Raw genomic sequence first — 19,121 nt, 5'->3', positions numbered from 1 at the left:
TCATTCTTTAGCTATAAACCTGCTTTGGAAATATGCTTTGGAAAACTAATTTCTAAAGCATTTCAGTTTCCTTCCTTTAGCCTTCATAATTTGTCATGGAAACAGTGAAGAACTGTTGGTGCTTATTTCTGGTAGGATGAGTTTGAAAAAGCACCTTGGAGAGAATATGACTTCCCTCTGGAAGCTTGAAAGTAATAAGTTACAAATGAATGAATCTTCTATTTTCTTTATGGAAAAACTGAAAAGTTTCTTCAAGCTGTGCTTATGTTAGATTTGGCATCACACTGAGTGTATCGCGGATACTGCAGAAGAAATCCTGTTGTGAAATTAGATGAGAAACAGTGGTAAACTGAATTTCACTTAAGTGAGTGTTTTTACAATTTAAATTTTGTTTCTGCCTGGTATTTGGATAAATATACTTCAGAGCTCTTCCAGAAATGTAATAGAAGACCAAAAAATATCACAACATAGCAACGCAGACATGGAGACTGCTGTTGAGGTGCTTGAGACTTCCTGGGAGTAAAACAAATTACATTTTTCCACTTGATCTTGCTATTCTACACAGAACTGGTAAACACAAAACCCTTTATTTTATTTCAGCATCCTCAGAATTTGGGGTCCAGTTTCTTTAGACCTCGGAGAGTTCTGAATGCAAAAAAAAAAAAAAAAAACCAAAAAAAACAAAAAACAAAAAAACCCCAAAAACCAAAAAAACAAGCTAATGCTCTCTTTCTCCCTTTAATCCGACCTCATTCACCTCTGGTTACCACTTCTGAGATACCAGGCAGTACATTCTCACTTCGGTAGACGCCATGACGTCTGTCCACATGGGCACACCCTTCTGTGAACACCCCTCCAGCTATTCTATTTCTCTTTACCCTTTACCTGCTTCTTCTCTACAACACCTAAAATGTTCACAAGAGACTCTCCTCGCTGGATGGCCCAGGGGAGCAACGTGCCGACAGCGATCGTGTTACCCTGGGAACCTCCGCCTACGCACCATCAGGCCGCTCAGCCAGCCTGGAGGCTGCGCGACACCCGGGAACGTCGCCATGGCAACAGCGCGGCGCGCTCACCGGGTTCTGGAGGAACGAGTACGGAAGTCCCGCCTCCGAATTGCCAGGAGCGTCGCCATGGCAACGGCGCCGCGCGCCGGTCGCGAGCGGCGGCGTGGGAAGGGGGCGGGGAATGAGGGCGCGGAAGTCCCCGCCCCTGGGCTGCTAGGGCGGCGGCGACCGCGACGGCCCGCAAGGATTTGAAACCGTTTTTTCTGTGGCGGAGGTGGCGGCAGCGGCGCGGCCGACCGGAAAGCTTGCATGTAGGGGCGCCAGGTTCTCGACTTCCCGAATTTCCCCGTCCCGCCCCTACACCCGGGTTCTCGAGTGGAATTTTGCGCGGGAGGGCGGTCGCCCCTTCCGTGCGGGCCCGTTCGGGGAGGGGCGTTGCCCTGCAGGCCCCGGGCCCGTTCGCAAGGCCTGTGGGGCGCGCGCCCGGCTGGGGGGTGAGGGTGAGGGAGGCATTGAGGGTGGGGGTGGGGCGTCTGGGCGCGGACTGCTGCGATTCCACTTGGGGGTGAAACCCATTCCCGGAAAGTTCTGGGTAAAGTTTGCGAGATGGATGGAGCTGGTCCGCAGGACGCGGTCCCGAGGTCGGACCGCAAGGTTGGTGCTGGGGAGGAGAAATCTGTGTCCTGCACAGGGCAGGGGAGCGGCCGCGGCCTCGCGGGCTCGCAGCCCCCCGCCCCGCGTCCGCTGGCCGCTCAGACACGGGAAGTTCCTCCCAGGACAGGATGGGCGACCCCGGAGTTAGGGCCGGACCTGAGTGCTGGCTCCCGAGTGGGCGACAGTCCCGACGCCCGAGCCCTCGGAATGGCCTGGCCCAGCGCCGTGCTGGCGTGCGTGCGTGCGGCGTGCGTGCGGGGGACACCGAGTGTCCCCGAGGTCCGGGGTTCAGGAGAACAGCACGGGTGCAGACGAACAGCTTTTGTTCTGATCCTTGTGTGGCTGTTTTAGCATTTATCCTTTATATTCAAAGATGAGTAAAAATAAGGTACAGAAGGCGAACGGAATGACAGGGGCCTCTGCGTAGTGGCCAGGCTGCAGTCTGGCGCGCACGACGGCGGGCACACAGTGTCCAGGCCCAGCTGCCACTTTCCGTGGGACTGACCTAGGGCAGTTACTTCACGCCGCTGAGCCTCGACTTCCTCCCTTGGGAAATGGCCATGAAAGAGTGCGGGTCTCCCAGGGCGATGACTGGGAGCCGTTTGTAAAGCGCACAGTATGCTCCTGGCACCACCGCCAGGGAAGTCCCAGTCCGTGCTCTGGTAACTGTCCAAGCATCACGTGCACCTGTAAAACTTCTGATTTACCGAGGGACGTGTCTCAAGTTTTCTGGAATGACTCACCATGCATTTAAAATATGGTTTGAGCAAAAGTGATTTTTGCAACTACCAGGAGTTTATTTATTGTGTTTGGCCGAGGGCACGGTATACGGGAGGGGTATTCTTTGGCCGCGTGGCTGCTTTTCTCGCAAGGTCTTTTAACATTGGTGGCTTGCATCTGCTTTGCTGATGCCTGTGGAGGCTAAGCACCTTGAGAAGGTCTTAGCCCATTTAATAGGTGTCCACATATAAATAGGTTTAAAAAAAGTCAATGCCAGTGAGTTAAATAAAAGACGTGGTCAAATATAGATTATAACCATAAGCAAGAGTGACCCAACTGAGTTCTTTTTTTGCTTTTAAAGTAATTTATGTGATTGGTAGGCACATGAGACATACTGAAATACAGTTTTAAGTAGTAACAAAGCTTTTTGCCTAGCTGGAACTAAGTAGATAATAGTTTGTTTACAAGATGTAATTTGGGTAGCAAGAATTCCTTGAAGGTTGGAAATGATAACTTAATTTTTTCCTTTTTGCATTTCTTAATTTTGTTGGCAAATAAATAAGGGATAAGGAGATGCAGATTTTTAGCTTTTTCCCAATATCACATTGACCCTTGATTGAGTTTTTTAAAAAAGTGTACTCCACTATTGTGTCATTATAGTGATTGCCTTTCTGCTTTTCAAAATATGTCTTTATTAGTTGGAGATGTTGCTGATGTTTATGTAAATGCCCAAGAGGTCAGGTATAATGGATCTGAGAGCTAGGGATTTCAGAATTTTAATCTGAGCTTTGTGCTCAATTTCATGACTTCGAGGAAGTCTTTCAGCTGTTGAGTTTTAGTTTTCCCTAATATTAAACACTAACATCTCCTGTGTGTGTCAAAGGATTTATTGTGAATTAGTGATTATTAGAAATCTTTTTGTTTTAGCTTTTTCTATGGGCGTTCTCAGGCAAATGTTTGAGCACCTGGGCAGGCTGCACTGTTTCAGTCTGGGAGTACTCCTAGGCTAGAGTGATGCTTAAAATTGTGAGTTTGGGAGTTTCTATTTGTGTTTTCATCCATTTTAATAGTTACTTTTTAGCTTTATGATCTAATATCCTGCAGTAGTAACATAGCCCTCTGCTACCAAGTACCTTAACAGGTGTAATTATATAGGAATACAGTTAGTTAGTGTAGGAATGCCAGATGACCAACCAAACACCCCCAAGCCATTTAACCAATCAGAACATGCATTTAAATAAAATTTTACTTAACCAAGTCTTATATTTGAAAATATGTTTCTTCTACTGTGATGCACAAGGTAGGATGACCAGTTATGGTAAATAGAATTAAGGCCATGTACTATTTCTATTCTAGAAGATCTATTTGGTACTTGGAACAGAATCTTCTAAAAAAATTATTAGTCTCACTTTAAAGTGGGACATTATTCTGTTTTGTTAGCATTTATGTACCAGTCAGTTCTTGAGCTTCTAATAAGGTGCCACATAATGTGCCAGGTACCTACTAAGATGTGTGAGTCATGGGCCCTGCCTTCCAGGAACATCTCACAGATGGTGGAAGACATGTAAATAATGCACAGAGGTGTACGAAAAATAATGGCACGGTGAGTGCCGCGCCACACATGTGAGCAGTGCACACGGAGAATGGAACACAGGAGTCTGGGCCGAGCGGGGCAGGATTTTCTCCGAAGCACCATTTGGGCTGCATTTTCCTGACTGCGGGCAGAGGGAACCCCCTGTGAAGAGGATGTGGAATCATGTCAGGGCTTGGAGTGTTGCAAGAATGGCGCAGAGGTCACCGGCAGGGATGTGGCCCTTGGCGGGCAGACGAATTAGGCAGAGAGGTGAGAGGTGGGCTCAAATGCAAAGGCACTCGTAGGCGTAGCTTTGGGTTTAGGTATATGTTGATGCAGTAGGTCAAGAGAGATTCTTAAATAGAGAGTGATATGCTTAGTTTTGCACTTAGGGAACTTACTCTGGTACCAGTGACTGACGTAGGGAAACCAGATGGTGGGGAGGTCGGCTGGAGGAGGGCAGGGGAGTGGTGGGAAGGGCTTTCTCTGAGATGGTGACAGTGAGAAGCGAGACACCAGCAGGTTTTGAGACATTTCTGAGTATTTGTTGATATATTGGCTTGAGGGGGGTTTAGAGAATGGGAACAGTGGAGAGGATGGAGGCCATGGGGGTGGAAAGTTTGAACCCACGAGGAGGTAACTGATAGGTGATGGAAATACTGGCATTAGAGACGACAGTTAATGCTTCAGATACAGAAGCAAAGGAGGTAAGGAGGTATTCTGTTCTCTTAGAGGTAAGCTGAGAGGTGGAGGGAAGAGGATGTGGGGTGTCACCACCTGATTATTTTTCCCATGAAGGAGGAGGTAAGATTTTTTTAAAATTGAGAGTGAGGGGAGACAAGAGCCGTTTGAGGGGCTTTGAGCAGCTTTTAAGCTGCTTTGTGGAGGAGGAAATAGGGAAAGACACGTGAGGGCTCAGGTAAGGTGGGAAGCTGTCTGACTGCAGGTAGCGCCATCTTTCTCCATCAGACCCTTCGTGAGGGAATGAAGGAGGGCGTCGCAGGAGCGCAGTCTTGCTGAGAAAAGTGTGCATATTTCTAACTTAAGGAATTTCATCAAAACCTCTTGACTTTTGGGATTCACCTTCTTATAGGTAGTGTTTTTCTTGCTAATTTGGAAGAAATGCGAGGACTAATGTTAAGGTTTTTTGAGGGGAATTAAAAATTTTGAATGTGCAGTTAAAAATCACTTTTTTGATATACAGTTCACTGAACTTCTACACATGCATCGAGTAGGGTCTTATAACCTCCTGTGCAGACAGTAAACAACAGTTTCCAACACCCCCGCTCCTTCCCTTGTGCCACTTCTTTGTATTCAGACTGTCCCCCAACTGCTAACCCCTGTGAACCGCTGATCTCTTCTCTCTACTCATACTGTTGGCCTTTTCTAGAATGTCCTACGGATGGATAGCTTGAGTCTGTAGCCCTCTGAGGATGGTTTCTGTCGCGCAGCGTAATACATTGCAGGGTTATCCATGCCCTGTACGTTAGTAGTTCGTAGCTTTCTGTTGCGGAGCCCTCCCTTCGTTGTGCGGATACGCCGTAGTTTGTTTATTTCCCAGGTGAGGGACATCTGCATTGTTTCCTGTGTTTGGTGATGACCCAAGAACAAAGCTGCTACAAGCCTTATATTCAGGTTTTTGTGTGATTATAGACGTCGTTTCACTTGAGTAAATACCTAAGAGTGGGATTTCTGGGTCATACATGGTAAGGGTGTGTTGGACTGTGTAAGGAACTGCTAAATTGTTTTCCAGCGTGGCTGTGCCATTTTGCATTCCTCCCAGAAGTTCGTGAGAGTTCTGTTCCGTGTTCTTACCAGCATTTGGTATCGTTTGTTTGGTATTTTTTATTTTAGCTGTCCTGATAGGTAGAGTGAGATCTCATTGTGATTTTAATTTGCATTTCCCTAATGATTAATGACACGGAGCATCTTTTCATGTGTTTAGTTGTCATTTGCACATTTTCTTTGGCAAAGGGACTCTTTTTTTTTTTCTTACTTATTTTTATTGTTTTTTTTTCCCCTTATGACTGAGTTTTGAGAGTTCTTTGTATTTTTTTTTTTTAAGGTTTTATTTATTTATTTGACAGAGGGAGATCACAAGCAGGCAGAGAGGCAGGCAGAGAGAGAGGAGGAAGCAGGCTCCCTGCTGAGCAGAGAGCCCTACGCGGGGCTCGATCCCAGGACCCTGAGACCATGACCTGAGCCTAAGGCAGCGGCTTAACCCACTGAGCCACCCAGGCGCCCCCTTTGTATGTTTTTCATATAAATCCCTTATGAGATATATGATTTACAAATATTTTCTCCCAGTCTGTGGCTTACCTTTTCAATCCCTTAATGGAGTACTTTGCAGAGCAGTTTTTTATTTTGGTGAAGGTCAATATGATAATTTTTCTTTTACGGGGAGTGCTTTTGGTTGTCATATCTGAGATATTCTTGTCTAATCCAAGGTCATGAAGATTTTCTCCTATGTTTTCTTCTAAGAGTATTATAGTTTTACATTTTACACTTTAGGTCTTTGATTTCTTTTAATGTTTGTACACAGCGAAAGGTCTAGGCCGAGATTTGTTTATTTACTTTGTATATTGTATATGTTTATTTACTATGTACATTGTATATGGATGTCCAATTGTTACAGTGTATAAAACCTCTATTATAAAACCTGTAATTTCTCCAAGAATTGTACTTTTGTCAAATACTAGCTGTCCATACTTGCATTGGTCAATTTCTGAACTCTAGTTGGCCCCGTGAGCCTGTGTGTCTTATGCTCTCACCACTACTACGTTGTCTTGATTCCTTAGCTTGATAGCACATCTTAAGATCAGATAATTGAGTTCTCCAACTGTGGGGTTTTTTTTTTTTTCAGAATTGTTTTTGATATTCTAGTTCCTTTATATTTTTACATAAATTTTAGAACCAGCTTGCGCACATTTACAAAGAAAACTGCTGAAATTTTGATTAGGACTGCAACATATCTATAGGTCAATTGGGGATATTTAACACTATTTATGATCTCCCATCCAAGTACTAACCACTATTTAACACTAATGAGTTTTCTTGATCTCTTTCATTAGAGTTGTGTAGTTCTCAGCAGACAGATCTTAATATTTTAATTTTAAATATTTTCTAGACTGAATTATGGAAATTGGAAGTGAAGAAGAAAAATGGGAGAAGCTGGATGCAGAATTTGATCACTTTGTGGTAGATATGAAGCCCTTTGTTCTAAAATTGCCCCATAGGTCAGGTAAGATTATGATTGCAAACCAGATTTTAAGATTAATTTTTCTTTATATTATCTTTTCAAACCAGTGAATTATCACAATGAAGAGAACGCTTAATTTCTTTTTTCTTTCTTTTTTTTTGGTGAAAGATTTATTTATTAGAGAGTGTGTGTGTGCATGTGAGCAAGGGGAAGGGGAGAGGGAGAGAGAGAATCTGAAGCAGACTCCTTGCCGAACGCAGAGCCCAACCTGGAGCTTGATCTCACTATCCTGAGACCACGGTCTGAGTTGAAACCAAGAGCTGGATGCTCAAGCGACTGAGCCACCTAGGTGCCCCCAAAAGCTAAATTTCTTTAATCACAGTTTCATGTTAAGCTGATGTAGAATACCCTTGAGCTATTCAAGGGTATATAGAAATTTAGTGATAATATCCTAGTAAACTGTGGGAAGATCTAGTAAACTAGATCTGTAAACTGTGGAAAGAGTGTGCTATCACTCTCAGACATCGTGAGCTTAAAGCCCGTGGATCTCTAACGTTAGCTACAGCTGATTCTTCCTGCATCTTTTTCCTCCCTGAAGTGCTTCCTCTTTCAGGAGCCTACTACTATATCCATCTGTTCTCTGACAGTTTTATTTATCAAAGCAGAAAAAAAAAAGTCTATTGATCTTGTATGCTTATTGGTTGACTGAATGAAATCAATCGTGAATGAGTTTTTGTTACTATCTTGTCTGTACTTCCTGGCCTGTTTAATAATGGGATGAGAGTCTTTGTATCAAGTCAAAGACTTTCAGATGACTTAGGCATCAGAGAACAACTGGAGAGAGTTTGGGGGGCCAGGATGATTCTCTAAGCCATTGTAGGCTGTAAAGGTTAATGGCATTTGTTAGTGGGGAATAGTGCCAAGATACTCTGGCTTTTACCCATGTTTTGTCCAAGCTCCCTGTTTCCCTGAGGTGTGTAAGTCAAGTCCATGTTCAGAATGAGGAAGCAGCTTCAAATTAGATATTTGTTCCAGGGGTCTGCACTGGGAGAAGGGAGTGTAGTATATGAGTTGTACATTCTATGGTCACCTTCTCTTCTGGGGCTGTGGCCTTTCTTGGCATGGTCTTCCTTCTAAGCTTCTTTCTCTACTCTCTTTTGCCTCATCAGACTGTAACCTCTTCTTTCTCCCTCTGCTAGTCTTTAAGATGCATATTTCATGTTCTGTGGCTCAGTTATGATAATTTGTATTGTTTGTATATTATTTGATTAATTGTATTTCTATTTCATGATATCTATACTGTGTTCTTTTCTGATATTTCCTACCTTTGTTTTGGTCATTTCTATTCTATCCTTTTGTATTTCTGTTTCTATTCTTTTCTATTTCATGATATCTATACTGTGTACTGTGTTCTTTTCTGATACTTACTACCTTTTTTTGGTCTTAGATTTGATTTGGACAAATTTGTATTAAAGTCTCTCATATTTCATTTTTTTTTTTAATTTTTAAAAAATATTTTATTTATTTATTTGACAGAGAGAGAGATCACAAGTAGGCAGAGAGGCAGGCAGAGAGAGAGAAGGGGGAAGCAGACTCTTCCTGCTTAACCCACTGAGTGGGCTTAACCCACTGAGCCACCCAGGCGCCCCTTCATTTTCTTTTAAAAATGGATGTTAGGTCGGGGCACCTGGGTGGCTCAGGGGGTTAAAGCCTCTGCCTTTGGCTCAGGTCATGATCCCAGGGTCCTGGGATGGAGCCCCACATCGGGCTCTCTGCTGAGCAGGGAGCCTGCTTCCTCCTCTCTCTCTGCCTGCCTCTCTGTCTACTTGTGATCTGTCAAATAAATAAATAAAATCTTAAAAAAAAATGGATGTTAGGTCATATGATTGGATTAATTGTAATCTTTGGTTCATGACTCATTGTCAGTATTGGTATATCCTGCCCTTTAATTAATTAATTAATTCATAATGAATGTTCCAGAACTCACATCCCAATCAAGACCTGGAATAATGATGATAACTTATATCTTCTTATAGCTAAATGCTACTTAACAATAATGGCTTTCCGCAGTACTTTAAGTAGAGTAAAGAATTCTTTTCATGGACTAAATTGTACTAAATTCTGGCCATTAGGTTTTTATATAGATTTCAGTTTGCAACAAGGCATATAGAAAATACATAATTTGAAAAAAGTGTTTTCTTAAGTTTATCAGTTTCACTCCTCCCCCCCCCCAAAATACACCAAGTATTTCATGAAGTTTGCTTTGTGATTATATAATTTTCAAAGCTAAAAATACAAAAGTTCTTTAAAGGTTAGCCCTCATACCTGTAAGTGATAAATCTGGTATAAGCAAAGTGGTAAATCCGGCCTGAGTGATTTTTGTAGGTAAAACAGTAAATAAATATGACCTTTAGAAATAAGAGATTAAAGCAGAGTTATGATTTATGTTAGATGTATAATCCTTAAATTGAGTTAAAGTGATAAAAGATTAATCTCAAAATAGTTTTCATGAGACAGGAAAATAATTCTGTGTAGTGGTCAGATAAGGTAGTCAATGGGTCATTATATGTGGATTATATGTGTATTTTTAAAGTAGTTTTTAAAGGGATAATTATTTTGCTAACTTACATGTTGATAGCCTTCAATTATTTTTAGAGAGGTTAAAAGAAAACCCTAAATTAATCAACTACAAATCTGAAATTTATCAGCTTAGTAAATAAAACATTTGAGAACAAATTTTAGGGTAAGTTTAAAATGCTTAAGTAAGATTGCATTTCAGCTCTCCTTTGGTTTGTATAATTAGAATTACAGAAAGATTTTTCAGCCTAGCTAAAATTATCTTAGAGATGTTTTTATAGCATAATTTTATCTCAGAAATTATTCAATAGCGATCAGAGATTTTATTTTTGAGAACATATTTCTTTGCATTTTTCTTGCCTGATCACTATTTAACTGAAAAAGTTAAGCTTTTCAGGGGTTGGCAAACCATAGCCTCCCAGGGCCAAATCCAGCTTGCTGTCTTTTCTCTAAAGTTTTATTAGAAAATACTGCTGCCCATTTGATTACATGGGGCATAGGGCGGCTTTCACGTTATGGTGGCAGAGTCAAGTAGTCATGTCACAGACCGGCTGGCCAGCACAGCCTAAAATGACGGCCTGGCATTTTACAGATGATGTTTACCGCCCCTGCTCTAGACCAAAAAAGATGTTTTATAGGCCTTTACTGTTTTATTTTCTGAAAAATCAAGTTTCTATTGGTTGTTATGTATTTCTAGAACGACAGAGGTGTGCACTTTGGATCAAAAAACTGTGTGAGCCTTCAGGAACAGGTGCAGGAGTAATGGGCAGGAAGAATCGGAACCTGTATGCCAAACTGTTACTGCACATGCTGAGGCGAGGAGTGCTCGAAGGCCCCTTTACGCACCGACCTGAACCAGGGACACTGAAAACCTTACCTTCGTACATGGTAGGTGTCATTTACGAAGCGGTGTCTCAGCTTCATTTCTTTAAAAATGTCAACTCATCATCCCAGTTGGGAATGGTTATATTATTGTGCTACAAGTCCTGGATAATATATGAGTTAAAACTGGTTTTTTTCCTTCCTGATTCACTTTTTCCTCCTTTGAAGAGAAACCAGATATTGGCCTTATGGGGATTATGCATATTGATCTAGCCATCCCACAATATTCTCCCAAATTTCTGAAAAACAGAAAGTAAACTTTTTAATATTGAGCCTTAGTTTCCCCACTAGTTTTCACTGGACAACATTAACCATTATTTATGTATATCAGTGAATTTTAGTTTATTAAGCTCACATACATCATTTAAAAATCACGAGAGGTTGGATTGAGTGACTTTCTACTCTAATAAAATGACGATAGTAAGTTGGAGTTTATACTTCATTTAATTTCACTATCAAAATCAGCTGTTACAAAAGTAGTTATAATTATGTTTGATTGGTGAGTTGCCGCTGTCTTGATCTTTGTAACCATGAAATACACCTTGGTTTGTGTGGTGTTTGAAGACTTGAGAAACCTGACTTGAGTACTTGGTATTGATAGCTGTTATTAGGATATTTATCTATTTAAAAAAAATGACTTTGGTTAACTTAAACCAAAATGCAGTGAAGAGGCCTACTGCGCACTAGATGATAATTCTGTTGATCAAGGAGAGATGCCAAAAGTTGTAATGCTGGTTCCAACTGTATGGTAAAGTAGAGCCGTGTATTTTCCTTCAGGTCAGTGGGCTTGGGGGAAGTAGTGAAGTTTCTGGTTAATGCAGTTTCCTTCAGAAGTGTGTCAGGAAGCTCTGCTCACTTGAAAAGCAATTAGTGGGCACTGCCATTCTTCTTAAAGACTGAAGGTAGAACCTTGTCTGAAGCACATTCAGATGTTGAGATATGGGTATGGTGCATCATGTTTTTCCATTCACATTCATTTTACAGACTCATTGGAAGGCTTGATTTCACAAATAGTAACAATGAGAAAGCCCAGGGACCCATCTTGGATCTTCTAGTTAGTTTATGGCTAGAACTAAACTCCAGGTCTTCACCTCTGTTGCTCCTCCTTTACCTTATCGAGGGATTCTTAATTTCTGTTTCTGATTTTTATGGATTGTGGTTTCTGTGCCCACTGATTTTGTGTGTGTGTGCAGAGTAATTAGTGATCACAGAAAGAAATAGAGCACACGGTTTAAAAAGAATTTTCCATTTATCTTTTTTTTTTTAAACTGGGATTTCTAGTATTCCATTTCATTTTCACTATCAGTTTATTAGCCATATCTCTCCTTTTTAGTAGTTGCCTTAGGGCTTACAAATTGCATTTTTAAGTTATGGTAGTTTACCTTCAAAAATATTATACCAGTTTATGAATTATGGAAGAAGCTTCTGAGATTTCCTCCTCCCATTCTTTGTGCTATAAGTTTTCATCCATTTCACTCCTACATGTATTTTATTTTTAATTTTAATTCCAGTATAGTTAACACATAGCATTATATTAGTTTCAGATGTACAATATAGTGATTCAACATTCTATACATCATTCAGTGCTCATTGTGATAAGTGCATTCTTTTTTTTTTCAGCTTTTCTTATTCCCAATTTTATTTTCTCTTTTAATTTTATTTTGTTTTTCGGTGTTCCAAGATTCATTGTTTCTTTACCACACCCAGTGCTCCATGCAATACGTGCCCTCCTTAATACCAGCCACCAGGTTCACATATTCCTCCCCCACCACTCCAAAACCCTCAGTTTGTTTCTCAGAGTCCACAGTCTCTTGTGCTTCATCTCCCCCTCCAATTTCCCCAATTCACTTTTCCTTTCCTTCTCCTAATGTCCTCCATGTTATTCCTTGTGTCCCACAACTAAGTGAAACTATATGATAATTGACTCTGTCTGCTTGACTTATTTCATTCAGCATAATCTCCTCCAGTCCCGTCCATGTTGATGCAAAAGTTGGGTATTCATCCTTTCTGATGGAAGTGTAATATATCATTGTATATATGGACCATATCTTCTTTAACCATTTGTCTGTTGAAGGGCATCTTGGCTCTTTCCACAGTTTGGTGATTGTGGCCATTGCTGCTATGAACATTGGGGTACAGATGGCCCTTCTTTTCACTACATCTGTATCTTTGAGGTAAATACCCAGTAGTGCAATTGCAGGGTCATAGGGTAACTCTATTTTTAATTTCTAAAGGAATCTCCACACTGTTCTCTAAAGTGGCTGTACCAACTTTCATTCCCACCAACAGTGTAAGAGGGTTCCCCTTTCTCCACATCCTTTCCAACACTTGTTGTTTACTGTCCTGTTAATTTTGGCCATTCTAACTGGTACAAGGTGGTATCTCAGTGTGGTTTGATTTGAATCTCCCTGATGGCTAATGATGAACATTTTTTTGTGTCTGTTAGCCATATGTATGTTTTCTTTGGAGAAGTGTCTGTTCATGTCTTCTGCCCATTTTTTTGATGTGAATATCTGTTTTTTGAGTGTTGAGTTTGAGGAGTTCTTTATAGATCTTGGATATCAGCCCTTTGTCTGTAGTGTCATTTGCGAATATCTTCTCCCATTCTGTGGGTTGCCTCTTTGTTTTGTTGACTGTTTCCTTTGCTGTGCAGAAGCTTTTTATCTTGATGAAGTCCCAAAAGTTCATTTTTGCTTTTGTTTCCTTTGCCTTTGGAGACATGTCTTGAAAGAAGTTGCTGTGGCGGATGTCTAAGAGGTTACTGCCCATGTTCTCCTCTAGGATTTTGATACGATTTCTGCCTCACGTTGAGGTCTTTTATCCATTTTGAGTTTATCTTTGTGTATGGGGTAAGAGAATAGTTGAGTTTCATTCTTCTATACATAGCTGTCCGATTTTCCCAGCACCATTTATTAAAGAGACTGTCCTTTTTCCACTGGAAATTTTTTCCTGCTTTGTCAAAGACTATTTGACCATAGAGTTGCGGGTCCATATCTGGACTCTCTGCTCTGTCCCACTGGTCTGTGTGTCTGTTTTTGTGCCAGTACCATACTGTCTTGGTGATCACAGCTTTGTAGTAAAGCTTGAAATCAGGCAACATGATGCCCCCAGTTTTGTTTTTCTTTTTCAACATTTCCGTAGCAATTCCGGTTTTTTCTGGTTCCATACAAATTTTAGGATTGTTTGTTCCAGCACTTTGAAAAGTGCTGGTGGAATTTTGATCAGGATGGCATTGAAAGTATAGATTGCTCTGGGCAGTATAGACATTTTAACAATGTTTATACTTCTGATCCATGAGCATGGTATGCTTTTCCATCTTTTTGTGTCTTCTTCAATTTCTTTCATGAGTGTTCTGTAGTTCCTTGAGTACAGACCCTTTACCTCTTTGGTTAGGTTTATTCCAAGATATTTTATGGTTCTTGGTGCTATAGTAAATGGAATCAATTCTCTAATTTCCCTTTCTGTATTTTCATTGTTAGTGTATAAGAAAGCAATTGATTTCTGTACATTGATTTTGTATCCTGCCACATTACTGAGTTGCTCTAAGAGTTCTAGTAGTTTGGGGGTGTGATAAGTGTATTCTTAATTCCCTTCACCTATTTCCCCCTTCCCCCTCACCCACCTCCCCTTTGATAACCACCAGTTTGTTCTCTATTAGGGGTCTGGTTGGTGGGTTTTTTTTTTTTGTTTGTTTGTTTCCTTTTTTTGTTGTTGTTCATTGGTTTCTTAAATTCCACATATGAGTGAAATCATGTGGTCATTTATCTTTCTATAAAGCTGTAATTTTTTATAATATAAATAATTATCAGATTTATCTGTTATGTAATTTTTATCATTTATCAGATTTCTTATACAGCAAAGCATAACTAAAACGTAAAATGGTATCCACTTTATGTTTTTAATATTTCATAATTCATTATGCATTTTTAATGTAATTGAATTTAAGTTGAGTATTTGGAAGGCTGTTACCAGACTTGAAACTTGGTGGAAATCTTAACTATTTCACTATAGTACATTTTGAAAGAATAATTTTTCTAATTTTTAAAAATCAGTCCATCTATTTTGATGAACCAAATCCAGCACGAGCAAAAGGTTCAAGCCCGGAAGCATTACCAGACTGGGTAATGGGTGAGCTGGGGACCAGTGAACACAAATTAAATGAATCGTGGAAGCTTTCTTCTGGAGAAGATTACTCTTTGGTGCAGTCGCCAACTGATGTACACAGGTATGCTATGAAAATGGGATTTAAACGTGATTCATTATTTAAACTGTCTTCAGATCTGGTTCATATGTTGCTTTTCCTTGGGTTTTTTTTTTTTTAATGGTAAATTGGCTTAGTTTATAATTTCATTATATTCGAGGGCTGTGAAGTGATGTCAGGTAGGAAAAATAACAGTTTTGCTTAAACACTTAGGATACATGCAAGATTCTGTTATAGTTTTAGCCACTTTTTGGGTGTTCGTTAAATATATATAGATATATATATCCCATACTCAGAAGCTAGTGCCTGAGAACCTTTAAATAACTTCTTTGTTTTCCTTTATGACAAGCATGAATTAAGAACATTGTTAATGACTTCGCCAAGATGTAACATCCTGCATATTCATCTTGAAACTTATGCTTGAATTTCTCTTCTTTTCCCCTCATTGCACAATATTTGTTTTGACTTAATAAAATAATGAATATAAAGGTAAACCCCAGTCAACTGTGTTTTCTCACCAAAGCATGAAACTTAAGTAGGATTTTTAGTGCAAATAAGAATAAACTTCTAAGGTTTTCAAATACACAAAAAGTTTATTATTGTTGTAGTATAACTTTTGGCCTTTAGGAGGGATAGATTTCCATTGGACTTTTATCAAATTTTGAATTTAACTTGGGCATTGTTTTCTGAAAAGTTAAAATTTTGGACAGTGGCAAATTGACATGGAACACTCTTTATGCTCTACGTCTCACCTTTCTCTTGCTAGTTTTAATATTTTGGAACTTGATGTAGTTAACAGTATAATCTCTCTTTTTACTGTCATTTTTTTTTTTTTTGGTTTATTCCTTAATCAGATAGAGAAATGTTAATAGTAATTTGAAATGTCTTCATGGTTGATGTAGTCTGGTTACAGGTTTTTCAGACTGTACATATTATGATGGGAAAGAGCAGACAGATGAACACAAGGCAAGAAATCCAGTCTATGTGAAATTTGTTTTATTAGAAAGGGGAAACAAAATGGAGAGGCAATAAGGAAAAATGGTAGAGTTAAGGAGACATTCAGAAGATTAAAGAGAAATGAATAGATGAGTTAATAGGAGGTGGTGTTAGATACTTATTTTTTGCAGTCACAGGAGATTTAAAAATAGAAGAGGGGTTATTGTGGCATTTTTGTCAGCCTTGTAGTTGGTAAATGAAGGTATAAAGAGATAAGAAAAACAATTCTTGGTTTGGCTGCAAAATCCATAAGGTGTTTGCCAAAACATTTCTTGAGTGTCCCACTAAAAGCTACATTCCTTTCTAGGTAAACTAAAATAGGTTCCCATGTCTTGGAGCTGAGCAGAGGTTGGATACTGATGATCTTCTTGGACTGAATGAATCATGGGGTGGATAGATTTGTTTTGTTGGACTTGTAGAGTGTCTTTAAAGATTTTTGAATGAGTCATTCAGAATTAATAATTGGGGAATTTCATATAAATACCTAGTTTTTTTGACTATTAAAAAAACTGGAGACCCAGCTGTCTTTCGAGAAGACAGCCATAGGTTGGAGGTAAGTAATTCTTGGTTATTCCCCTGATGCATCATGCCTTCATTGTTTGCTGCTCGTTTCTGACACTGAGTTTGACTATGAGCTCTTTTTCCCTTTTAAGAAGGGTTGAGAGGTGAAAGAAGTACTTCTTTTCACATTTTTACATTCTGTCGCAAGTGGGAAGAAGAAAGGTAGATGAAGAGGGCTCATATGACTCAAAAAGAGGAGAGAGACTGCATCTTTGTAGAAGTGAAGGCTGTCCCTACATTTGGCAGTGTAATCACTCATTTGTTACCTGGATCCTACAGACATTGGATTGTTAAGGGTCGTTTTAGGTAAATAGGGAAGAGAGAGTTAGGTGCGTGGAGAATTTCCATATGGTGATTATGTGTGCTTGTGGGGATTTTTGTGAAGATTGAGGTGTGTGTAAAAGTAAGGTTGAGGGTAGGAAAATTTTTTTTAAAGATTTATTTATTTATTTGATGAGAGAGAGAGACATCACTAGTAAGCAGAGAGGGAGGGGGAAGCAGGCTCCCCGCTGAGCAGAGATTCCCGATGCGGGGCTCGATCCCAGGACCCTGAGATTATGACCCAAGCTGAAGGCAGAGGCTTAACCCACTGAGCCACCCAGGTGCCCTGAGGCTAGGAAATTTGAGAAATCAGGGAGTCTAGGTGAAATGGCTTTTCTTCTTGGAACAGAGGGTAAAGTTTAAGAAAATATAGTGAGAATATTCTTCAAATATTATTCAGTGACTTTTCTGGAAAATGATACCATAGTAAAACCTCCACAATTTTAACATATAACTTCTTTTTCCTTGTTGCTCACCTGTAATAAAATGGCAGGTAATGCAAGTTATTCAAATAATACAGCAGGCAGTCATTTGGTTCTCTTCAGTCCTTCAGACCTTACAGTTCACAAAAGTCCTATTTGACACCCCAGGTCTATTTGAGGAACTCTGTGTTTCCCTGGTGCGCTCATGACATTCAAGGGTTCCATATCTGTCCTCTGTGCTAGAGTGTAAATGTCAGGAGGCAGAGACTGCTTTTCCTATTTGCACTGTGTTTCCAGCATCTAGTACTGGGCAGGAACCTCTAAGGAACTCTGTAAGTATTTGTATTTGTTGAGTGCTTACGTGCATGAATGAATGAATGGTGTTGGGCACCGCCACATACTTACTTAATCTGTGTAAAAACCTTTTGAGACGGGTAGATTGTGACAGAGAGGATGGCCCACGAGGATTAAAATAAAACTTTCAGGACAAGTTGAGGAAAGGATAAATTTTAGAAGAAGTTAAGAGAAGTGGTATAGGCTGTAGGGATGCCCTTCACACACTGTGAGGAATAAAGACAGTGAGCCGGAAAAGGCATACCGAAATATCTTTCTGGTCAAGTATCAGAATACCACGAAGGCTAGTGTCCAATGAGTGCCACAAAAGAAAACTCAGAATATCTTTTCTTATTTTTTTCTCTTAATTTGATCTATTTTCAAATTTTAATTTGATTTAAAATTTTAATCCACATGTACATGAATTAACAGATATTTGTAATTTCATATACATGAAGGCATTTAAAAAATAAAACTGACTTTTACTTTAGCTAAGGGCAATAAAACTGATTTAAAAGCCAGATACATAATGTGTCAGATGAGATCAGAAGTGGTGGTAGGAGTCTACTGATGGTCTGTCTCCATTTTTCTAAAGTTGCTCCTTTACTAAGTAGTCATACTGTGCTAATGAAAAAGTTAGTATCTGCTAGTGTCGGCCTAATACAGCTAATCAGTTCTGTAAGAAATTGTTTTAAAAAGTTTAAGAGGCTTATAATATTTGACACATGTATGTTTTTATAGTGAATAATTTATTGTTACTTAGAACTGAAGTTTAATGCTGCCTCATAAATTTTACAACCACTTCAACTTGTCCTTTGAAAAACCCCTTTAATCTTAAAAGATTTTCCCCCTTAGTGCTTCTTTTTTGATCACTTTATAAAATCCTGCTTTACTTAGACCTTTTTGTCTGTGAAGTATTTCTAATGGCATTTGAGATTATGCTGTTTGTGTCCTAGCCTTTTCAGATTATTAAAGATGCAGAGCCCTTCTGAAGCCTCTTTGTTAGGCCTCTCTATTCAGCGGAGGTGACACCTTTCCTTTACCTTTATTCTTCCTGTGGGATGTGGCTGTAGCTTCATTCTAACATGTTAGAAGTAGTAGGAGGTTATATTCTACGATGCTTATTCTCGTGCCCCCCCCCCCCCATCACACCACGAGTAAACTTAGCATTTCACATCAGACAGCTTTGACACGTAGCTAGTTCCATCCTGGTTTTGTTCTTTGCTTTCCTTTTTCATTATTCTTAGTTTAGGGTTAGGTTATTATCTATGTTTTCTTCTACAAAAACCGCTTTTCACATCATTTTGCTATTTTATTAGAGATCTGTTGCTGCATTTAAATGGCAGACATCTGCTTATTTTCTTGGCGGTGAAATATTTTACTTACATTTGGGTTTGGATCATGATTTTATACAATGTTACTGATGAGACCATAGACTTAGATCTCATCCCTGCACAGTCTGGCTGATTTCATTTAGTTCTGCCACCATGAGCTGTATCTATCCATATGTATTGTTTACTGGTCGTCCTTCAGATACTTACCACTGTGATCTTGTAAAGACCTTAATTACCTTTGTGGTAGACAGACTTTCAGGTGGCTCCATGGTCCTCCTCTGGGTTTTCACAGTCTTGTGTAATCCCTACTCCTTGGGTATGGGTAGGACTGCGACTTGCTT

At 39.9% G+C, this 19,121-nt stretch overlaps 1 protein-coding gene across 2 annotated transcripts in view; it reads left to right on the top strand.

Annotated features, from left to right (window-relative positions):
• Positions 1 to 1,204: 1,204 nt before the first annotated feature.
• CEP112 (centrosomal protein 112) overlaps positions 1,205 to 19,121 on the top strand; it is a 406,944-nt gene continuing 389,027 nt past the window's right edge. The window contains exons 1-4 of one of the 2 annotated variants that reach the window (XM_032870788.1): positions 1,205 to 1,331; positions 7,082 to 7,195; positions 10,428 to 10,618; positions 14,665 to 14,837. In XM_032870788.1, the coding sequence (XP_032726679.1) occupies positions 7,090 to 7,195; positions 10,428 to 10,618; positions 14,665 to 14,837 (470 nt within the window). In that variant the 5' untranslated portion in view covers positions 1,205 to 1,331; positions 7,082 to 7,089. Of the gene's footprint in view, positions 1,332 to 7,081; positions 7,196 to 10,427; positions 10,619 to 14,664; positions 14,838 to 19,121 lie in introns of those variants that run through there. The other variant, XM_032870789.1, reaches the window with a different exon arrangement.

The sequence above is a fragment of the Lontra canadensis genome, unplaced genomic scaffold (genome assembly GCF_010015895.1).
Source record: "Lontra canadensis isolate GAN:19392208 unplaced genomic scaffold, GSC_riverotter_1.0 scaffold41, whole genome shotgun sequence".
Taxonomy (NCBI): domain Eukaryota; kingdom Metazoa; phylum Chordata; class Mammalia; order Carnivora; family Mustelidae; genus Lontra; species Lontra canadensis.
This window is presented reverse-complemented; position numbering and strand designations above follow the sequence as displayed.